At 41.0% G+C, this 9190-nt stretch overlaps 1 protein-coding gene across 2 annotated transcripts in view; it reads left to right on the top strand.

Annotated features, from left to right (window-relative positions):
- Positions 1-6134, top strand: part of DDX5 (DEAD-box helicase 5) — a 6689-nt gene extending 555 nt beyond the window's left edge. For both annotated transcript variants that reach the window (XM_019542379.1, XM_019542380.1), the window contains exons 2-13: positions 362-527; positions 778-874; positions 970-1103; positions 1279-1344; positions 1758-1899; positions 1990-2150; positions 2432-2604; positions 2747-2857; positions 3178-3239; positions 3378-3437; positions 4709-4933; positions 5457-6134. In XM_019542379.1, coding sequence (XP_019397924.1) covers positions 362-527; positions 778-874; positions 970-1103; positions 1279-1344; positions 1758-1899; positions 1990-2150; positions 2432-2604; positions 2747-2857; positions 3178-3239; positions 3378-3437; positions 4709-4933; positions 5457-5845 — 1786 coding nt within the window. In that variant the 3' untranslated portion in view covers positions 5846-6134. The remainder of the gene's footprint in view (positions 1-361; positions 528-777; positions 875-969; positions 1104-1278; positions 1345-1757; positions 1900-1989; positions 2151-2431; positions 2605-2746; positions 2858-3177; positions 3240-3377; positions 3438-4708; positions 4934-5456) is intronic.
- The last annotated feature ends 3056 nt before the right edge of the window (positions 6135-9190 follow it).

Here is a 9190-nt window from a genome sequence, read left to right on the forward strand (position 1 = left end):
GGGGAGTGTCCCCGCTCTTACGAAAGCCGCCGGGTTTGGCCCCGGTCCAGCCGGCGGTTTATTTATCCATGTTATCTGTCGGCAAGGAAGGGCTTTCAGGGGAAGAAAACAAAACAAAAGGCTTTGCCAGGCGGCACCTCGAGCTTGCCTGCCTCCCGGAGCGGAGCATCTTGTGCGCGGCTCCCATTTTGAGTCTGATGCGCAGCGATAAAGATGTGCCTGTGTCTCCTGCGTGCCCGCTGGTGGAGCCCTGGGGTGGGAGAGGGATGCGCCTGGCACTGGTGCACATTTATAGGGGGGCTTGGCCTCTGCCACAGCTTTTTTGTTTGCTGTAAATCCTAACCTTGTCTGCGTCTTTCAGGTTTGGAGCCCCTCGGTTTGGTGGGAGTCGAGGCGGCCTCCTCTCCGGGAAGAAATTTGGCAACCCCGGGGAGAAGCTTACCAAAAAGAAATGGAACTTGGATGAACTGCCCAAATTCGAGAAGAATTTTTATCAAGAGCATCCTGATGTAGTTCGGCGTACCGCGGTACGTATCATGACCATTTTTTGGCTGTTTGTAACCTAACTGGCTTCATATTGCAAGGGTTGTACCCACTGGAGCCTGATGTTTCGAGTCACTACACTGGAAAGCCAAGTTGTTACATTCAAATCAGGCTGCTGCTTGTAGTATGTTTTTTATATTGGTTTAAACAAAAATAAAATATTTTATTTATTTGAATTATTTTGTTTCAATTAATTGACTGTCTTTGTTTTTTTGTGTCTTTTTTTTTCAACAGCAAGAGGTTGAACAATACAGAGCAAGCAAAGAAATTACAGTTAAGGGCCATACCTGTCCAAAACCACTCATAAACTTTTATGAAGCTAACTTTCCTGGTAAGTTCAGCCAGTCAGTGCCAAGGCATTTGATTCAAAGCTCATTAAATAGAAACATCAAGTTACTATATGCCCCCCCCCCTCTTTTTTTCCAGCAAATGTTATGGAGGTAATTCAGAGGCAGAATTTTACTGAACCAACTGCTATTCAAGCCCAGGGATGGCCTGTTGCCTTGAGTGGTTTGGATATGGTTGGAGTAGCACAGACTGGATCAGGGAAAACGCTGTCTGTAAGTTTTTTTGTGTTTGTTTTTTCTGTTTTCTTCTTGGGTTTTTAAATACATTTTAGTGTAGTTGTTTAAAGTCTCAGCTTTAATTATGTAAAAGCAGTTAAGCTTGTTCTGGCTTTACAATAAGGGCAGGGGAGTATGTTTGAATAAAAAACTGCCTTTTGTTTTTCTGCAGTACCTGTTGCCTGCCATAGTGCACATAAATCATCAGCCATTCCTAGAGCGGGGAGATGGACCTATTGTGAGTATAATATAAAATATTCTTTCATTCTAGGCTGTTTTTATATTGAGATGAGTAGGGAGAAGTGTTTATACTCTTCTAGGCAAAATGTCTTATTTTGAGAATAGAACAGGAGTGCTAGTTCACTCCTAAATCATATGTTCTCTTGTATTGGCTGTAAGAGTCCATACTGGTGGCAGAACTTAAAAATTGGGGTAAGTTGTAGCTGTAAACCAATGGGAACTAAGAGCTCTACTAAAAAGCAAATCTGCTAGCTCTTAATTTAAACAATCGGGATAGAATTTTTTTTGGCCACATTCCCTTCAACATGGGAAATAATCTTTTATGACTTCCTTTAAATCTTCATTCTCTCTTAAAGGTGAAACATTTTGTAATCATTGCACAGAGAGCTAATCTAATCTAATTATTTCCAGTGTCTGGTGCTGGCACCAACTCGAGAACTGGCTCAACAAGTGCAGCAAGTAGCTGCTGAGTATAGTAGAGCATGTCGTTTGAAGTCCACGTGTATTTATGGGGGTGCTCCAAAAGGACCACAGATCCGTGACTTGGAAAGAGGTATGAAGAGAACTTATTTCTTCATGGCAAGTACATAAACAGTATCTAACTTTTTCTCAGGTGTGGTAATCATAACACTTTTGGTTTAAGGTGTGGAAATTTGCATTGCCACGCCTGGAAGACTCATAGACTTCTTAGAAGCTGGAAAGACTAATCTCAGGAGGTGCACTTACCTTGTGCTTGATGAAGCTGACAGAATGCTTGACATGGGATTTGAACCTCAGATCAGAAAAATTGTAGATCAGATAAGAGTAAGTGTTACTTTTTTCTTTTTTTTTTTTTTTTTTAAGCTTGGTGAACCAAGCTAACCTTTTTTTATTCCTGTAGCAGTCTTCTGACATCTTACATATGTAACAGACTTGCTGTGTCTACCCTGTTTCTCATCTTTGTATACTTTGAATGGGATAAGTGTCAAACTCTTAATTGGGTTTAGATAGCCCCTGTGGTAGCAAAAGCTGCCATGCACAGCAATGACTCTTAGATTTAACTCGCATAAAGAACTTGCCACTAACCCTGTTTGTAATGACTTTAGCCTGATAGGCAAACCCTGATGTGGAGTGCAACGTGGCCCAAAGAAGTCAGGCAGCTTGCTGAAGACTTCTTGAAGGAATATGTACATATTAACATTGGGGCACTGGAGCTAAGCGCAAACCACAACATTCTTCAAATTGTAGATGTATGTCATGATGTAGAGAAAGATGACAAGTAAGTAACATCTTGAAATAGGGAATCGCAAACACTTTTTAAAGATGGGCTTCAAATGTCAAGTCTTTTGTTTATTCTTTTAACTATGATAGAAATGGGTCCATTGGGAAGATATCTAGTTGACTCTTTCCTTTTGTAACAGACTTATTCGATTAATGGAAGAAATCATGAGTGAGAAAGAGAACAAAACCATTGTGTTTGTGGAAACCAAAAGACGGTGTGATGACCTTACCAGAAAAATGAGGAGAGATGGGTATGTTGCTACTTCAGTATATCTTCAGTCGTATCATTTAGTAAGCTGAGGGTATCCCGTGTGTAGCTTCCACAACAACCACATTTTAAATGGATCTTGAGCAACTACAGACATGTGGATTAAACTAATAATTCCCCAGACATTTTAAATGTTCTTTTTTTAGATGCTTAAATTTTAAGAACAAAAGCATGCATTTTCAAGAAATGAATGTGTAGGTGTACTGATGCTTGTTAGGTGGTGCTTTTTTAAAATAATTATATGCATGGCATCTTAAGGTTAGTCTTCAACATGCATGTGTTTTTGTGTGTCCCCCCTCCCAGGTGGCCAGCAATGGGTATTCATGGTGATAAGAGTCAGCAGGAGCGGGACTGGGTTCTAAATGGTGAGTATGACTCGAGTCTTCCTGTTTTTTCATTTTTGCCTTTTTTTTTTTTTTGTTTTTCCATTTTTAACAAAGCGGTACAGAGGGAACTGACCAAATGTTTCTTTTTGGTTTTTTGTTTTTGGTGTGTTTTTACAGAATTCAAACATGGAAAAGCTCCGATCCTGATTGCCACAGATGTTGCATCCAGAGGTCTAGGTTAGTACAACTCCTCTAATGCCAGTTGCCCAAAGTTCTTTAAAGAAAGTTTACTGCTTTCTTTAACCTCTGCATTTTTCTAAGTTTTTTTCACATTAAAGGTGCAGTCTTTGTGGCAAGGCCTAGGCATGACAATCGGAGGACTCGAAGGGGGATGGAGGACTAGTGGAAATGATCGGCTGGCTGCTTCCAGTCGAATAGAGAGGTGAAACCTGAGAGCATTGTGTGCCAGTAATCTCAAAAGGCAAAGATCATCCTCTAAACTACTACCCCATAAACTGTTCTCTCATGAAATAGTTTTCATTCACAGTTCACTTTGCCCTGGTATTTCTCTTCTCTCCCATGCTTTGCATGATTGCCATGGTGCAGTGCTGTTAGTTTGTGCATACTGTTTGCTGTGATCTGTGGGTCTTTGAATTTCAGTGAGTTTGCTGAAATGTCGAAGAAAATAATTACAAACTTCTATGTTCAATGAAATTTTTTTTTTCAACCATGAAATGGAGAGAGCAGCTTTAAAATGTACTAAGCCTTGTACAAATTGGTGAGTACTGGCACATGAGATCTGAGAAAAAGTCCACCTCTCACTCTAGAAAGGGGCGGGAAAGCAAGGCGTCTCTAAATGCCTTGAAAGTCGAAGTTCCTCCTTCACTTATACACTAGTCGTCATGTCGAGACCTGCCAGAGAGAGACACATTCTCAAGTGAACCCTGGCTTCTTGGAAGCGCTTGCCTAGACGAGACACAGTGCATAAAAACAACTTGATGACTTTTGGGGGACAGGTATGTTTTTCTTGCAGCTGCGGTTGAAAGGTCTTGGCAAGACGAGCAGTGTGGCCTTTTTTTAAGCTTCTGATGACTGTGTGTGTGTGAAGGACCTCATGTTTTTATTCTAAGGTCCTCAAATGAGCACATGAAGAGGCTGCTGTGACTTTTAGTGGCCCTACTGCAAGAAGCATTCAGATGTCACTTGATGATTTGTAAAGGGTACTCTTGAGTTGGGAATGACAAGCAAATGCATACTCCTTTCTGGTAAGGTTTTTGGATCACCGGGTGGGTGATAAGTTGGGAACAGATGGAGTGTGCATATTTTTTTTTTTTTTTTTTCTCTTCCCCTCTTCCACAATATTCATGCAGAAATGGATACTCTAACAATATTCTTTGCAGCCAGTAGCTTCTTACAAATACTATTTTTCTAACGTTTATCTTTGATTTGGCTGTTGTGGTGTGCAAAACTTTGTGCGTTGCTTTTTGCCACACTGCAACACTTTACAGATGTGGAAGATGTGAAATTTGTCATCAATTATGACTACCCTAACTCCTCAGAGGACTATATCCACCGAATTGGACGAACTGCCCGCAGTACCAAAACAGGCACAGCATACACATTTTTTACTCCTAATAATATAAAGCAAGTAAACGACCTCATCTCTGTGCTTCGTGAGGCTAATCAAGCTATCAACCCCAAATTGCTTCAGTTGATTGAAGACAGAGGTTCAGGTAAATATTTTGTTGATTAACTGCTAACACTATCTCATCAGTGGAAGCCTTTCCTGTAATCTGGTATATGGTCATCCAAGGAAAAAGCCACTTTGTGTGTTGCACTAAATCAGGGAACTGTACTAATTCTGTGGAAGTGTTGCATCTTGCTGTGTGTTGGCCCATAGGCTTAAATATTTTACTAACCCAGAATGAATGGGCTATTCAGCTGATCTGAGAGAAGCCCAGCTCCTCAACACCTTACCACCTCTCTTGATGATGTTTAATAGTGGGGAGAAGGGAAACCTTTTCTAAGGGCAGTGCTGCTTCTCTTCCCCCCCCCCCGCCCCAGTTGCTTCTATTTTTTTGAAATGTCTATCTCAGACTTCCTAGTTCCCCTGCAAGTTCCATTCCCAGTATATATGGCATTCTGATTACATACTCCACATGCTAAATGAATACAGCATGTGATATTTTCTGATACTTTCTTGGTGTAAACAGCATTTGAAATACAATATCTTATCTGTATTCTTGCTTTCTGCAGGTCGTTCCCGGGGTGATCGACGTGACAGATATTCTGCGGGCAAAAGGGGTGGATTTAATAGTTTTAGTAGAGAAAGGGAGAACTTTGAAAGAACATATGGTGCAGTAGGAAAGAGAGACTTCGGAGCAAAAGCTCAAAACGGGGCCTACAGCGCTCAAAGCTTTAGTAATGGAACTCCATTTGGAAACGGTTTTGCAGCTGCTGGCATGCAGGCCAGCTTCAGGGCTGGTAATCCTGCTGCTGGAGCATACCAAAATGGCTATGATCAACAATATGGAAGTAACATGGCAAATATGCACAATGGCATGAACCAACAGCAGTATGCGTATCCTGCCACTGGTACTGCTCCCATGATAGGCTACCCAATGCCAGCAAGTTATTCTCAATAACTTAGTATATTTAAATGTCTGTTTTTCATAATTGCTCTTTATATTGTGTGTTACCAAGACAGGATAGTTATTTAAGAAACTTATGGGAAATGCAGAAATGACTGCAGTGCAGCAGTAATTATGGTGCACTTTTTTCGCTATTTAAGTTGAATATTTCTCTACATTCCTGAAACAATTTTTAGTTTTTTTGTACTAGAAAATGCAAGCAGTGTTTTCAGAGTAAATGTACAGTGATTTGAAATACCGAAGGCAGTGCATGGCCTTCCAATAAAGATATTTGAAGACTGAATTTTCTTGGAATGGTTGTGTTGGTTTTTTTGGTTTTTCTTCACATGCTTGCAGTTTGCTGAAGCTTTTAAATCCTGGAAAGGAACTTGCTTGGTCTCACGCTAACTTTTGTAAGTCTGTGCACATGTTTTAGTTGGTAAAGAATCTACATACTTTATCTAAAGAACATGATGGGAAGATACATATGTGGTAGATACAGTTAAGCTCATAGTAGCTTCTCTAACAGGATAATGTCAGATATGTCTATGGTTTGGTACTATATGGAAACAGATTACTGAGTTGGTGCTATTTTGGGGTCAAACATCAAGTCATCTGGGTATGGTCAGTTAGCAGGAACATAAAATGGACCCTGAGGTGTTTCTACTCCTATGTATAGCTTAAAAAAAAAAAAAAAGTATGATAGGCCTACATTCAAGATACCTTCCTGTACATTCAAAAAGTTATGCAGTTGTCTTTTACAAGTTTATACCAAGCCTTAGTGGCTTAGGGTAGCTAAAATGATCTTTCATTTTGAGAAATGGAAAAACTACAAGCCAAATGTCTGTTCCAACCTCAGTTTCCCAAACCTCTTCTTCAACTAAACTTGATCATTTTAAATGCAGAACATGATAGGGGAGACTTCTGGAGGCTTGTCTGGTACCTTTACACAGCCACAGCCTGTTGGGTAATGCCCACTAATGTAGTGTCTTAGTTCATTGTGTTACTTACAGGAACAAGTCATAAAAACAAACCCGTGCACCTATTGCAACTATGCTACCTGGAAAACAAACCAATGTATATTATCACCCTCACTTTAAAGCTTTGCTCTAGGCCTGATCCTGGCCTGCTAGGTAGTGGTATACACCTTGGAATAAAAGAGATTCCTGTCCATGAAGAGTTCACAATCCAAGTAGAGAACATGGTAGTTGGTTACAAATGGGGTACTAGGAAAAGGAAACCAGATAGCAGCTGGCATACTTGGCACAGGACATGTAACTGTTTAGGGCCACTTTTTTCTAGAAATGGTAAAAGGGCTTGTAGAAAAAATATAATGGGGAACTTTGCCACATGTTAGGGAGCTTCCTCACCCTGATGAAGGGTTTTTAAATGTGAAAGCTTGCTAAGAAAGTTTTCCCCAACTATTTAAGTTGGTCTAATAAACAATACCAGAGTCACCCAAAGAACCTTTGTTTACTGAATGTTGGATTTGTAGAGTATCCCTGCTCAATGAGTTGATGGAATTTTCCAGTTCTGACCAAAGAATATATGGTCACTGCATGCATTCATTATGCAGTGCAATAGCCCTACACCCTGTAGTGAAAGCTGGGGTTCTGCTGTTGAGTACTATGGTTAAATCCCAGTTCTAGGGCCATCTTGCACTTACCCCCACCTTATTTGTCAAAAGGATGCCAAATTAAATGCTAATAAATCAATAGCTGTATGCCTATAAAAATGTAATCTTTTGAGTGGAACAAAGCCACTTTTATCTAGCATGTAGTGTTTTGCATGCCTGTTCAAACTTTGAACCCAATTTCTTGGAACAATATGATTAAAAGTGTTTTTACGGAATGTTTATGCAACAAGGGCATTCATGTAGCACTAAGCTGCTGGACTGCATGTTTCCATTCTGAATCCTCAATTTAGAGGATTGTGGTTTGTCCTATTTGCCTTATTGCTAGTGAAGGTTGGGTTTTTGTGCTGTTTGTGACCCGTCACCAGCTTTCTCACTTCAAAATCCCTTTTTCCATGGTTCTATCTAACCTCAAAGGCCACTAACAGGTGGGGGGAGCAATGGGGATGGGGGTATGAATGGGACACAACACAAAATGGTGCTTTGCTTTAAGCTTTGTGCCCCCTTCACTGTGCGTAGCATGTATCTGGAAGAGCTGCATCAGTTTAACTCAGCTTGCCCAACACCTGTGTAGATCGTGTGCTTCAGCAGGGCTTTTTAGCACTTTTATCCAATACCTCATTCAAGCACAGTTTTTTGTTTTTTTTCGTGTCTATCAGCAGCCACTATGACACCTAGCATCTTGCAGTATTAAAGCTGTGACATAGCAGATGACACTGCAAGATGCTAGAAGTTACACATTGAGTTGTTTTCTCGTGTAATATTGAATGGAAGTTCTTTGGGACAGGAAGAAGCATCACTTAGTTTCCATAGTGTGAAATTAGCTCATGGTGAAAGTGATATATCTCACCTTCTTACCTGCATGTTTTGCTGTACACTTTGTGGCTTTTAGGGCCGGAGTGGTTTTTGCACTGACTTAATTGAACATGGCCTCTCCTGAAAATGGGATCAGAATTCTTCACGATGCTTGTGACACCAACATGTATTTTTTTTATTAATTAAAAATTCTAGGTCAGATTCCTTGATGGCAATATGTGGCATGCTTAGCAGATAAAAATCCCTATTCAATTTAATCCCAATTTTCAGCCTGATATCCCTGGCAGGTGTTGGAACTGAGCAAGTGTTGGATCTGATTTTGTAAGTACCATTGTAACTAGCAACATGATCCCAGCGCAGACAGCACTGTGAATTAGATTCATTTTGTTTTAGAAGTTTAATTCTTCAGGCTGACCTAGTAAATTCTTGTCTCTGATTTTCTGTCTGTCACTCTTCTGGGTGGTAGGGCCGGGGAGTACAGCAAAGAGCCGATGAGGGGATTATTCCAGTTCAGTGGGACTGACTAGGCATGAATTTTTCATGGCACACTGAAAGCCTACTCTCTTCTTCAAGCAGCTCCACCTACCGGCTCTAATTCAAAAACATGATTTAGCAAAGGCCTTATCTATGGAAATTTCCACTGCCCTGCTCCTGAGTCAGACTGCCAGCTGGGAGCTCATTACCAGGCTTCACTCGCCTCCACCACACACTTGGCAGCAGAAGGATCACTTCGCTGCTGGATTGTCTGGGGAACCTCTGCCATGGCAATGTGCTGCTGCTCTGAAGAGAACTGCCACAACCTGTTTCCTCACATCCCAAAGCTCTGGGGCACCTGGCAGGCTCCTGCTCCCAGAAGAAACCAGCAGGAGTTGGCATCACAACCAGTGCCTCACCAACAACATCTGGGGGAG

This window comes from Crocodylus porosus, unplaced genomic scaffold (assembly GCF_001723895.1).
Source record: "Crocodylus porosus isolate Cpor-Errol unplaced genomic scaffold, CroPor_comp1, whole genome shotgun sequence".
NCBI classification, from domain to species: Eukaryota; Metazoa; Chordata; order Crocodylia; family Crocodylidae; genus Crocodylus; species Crocodylus porosus.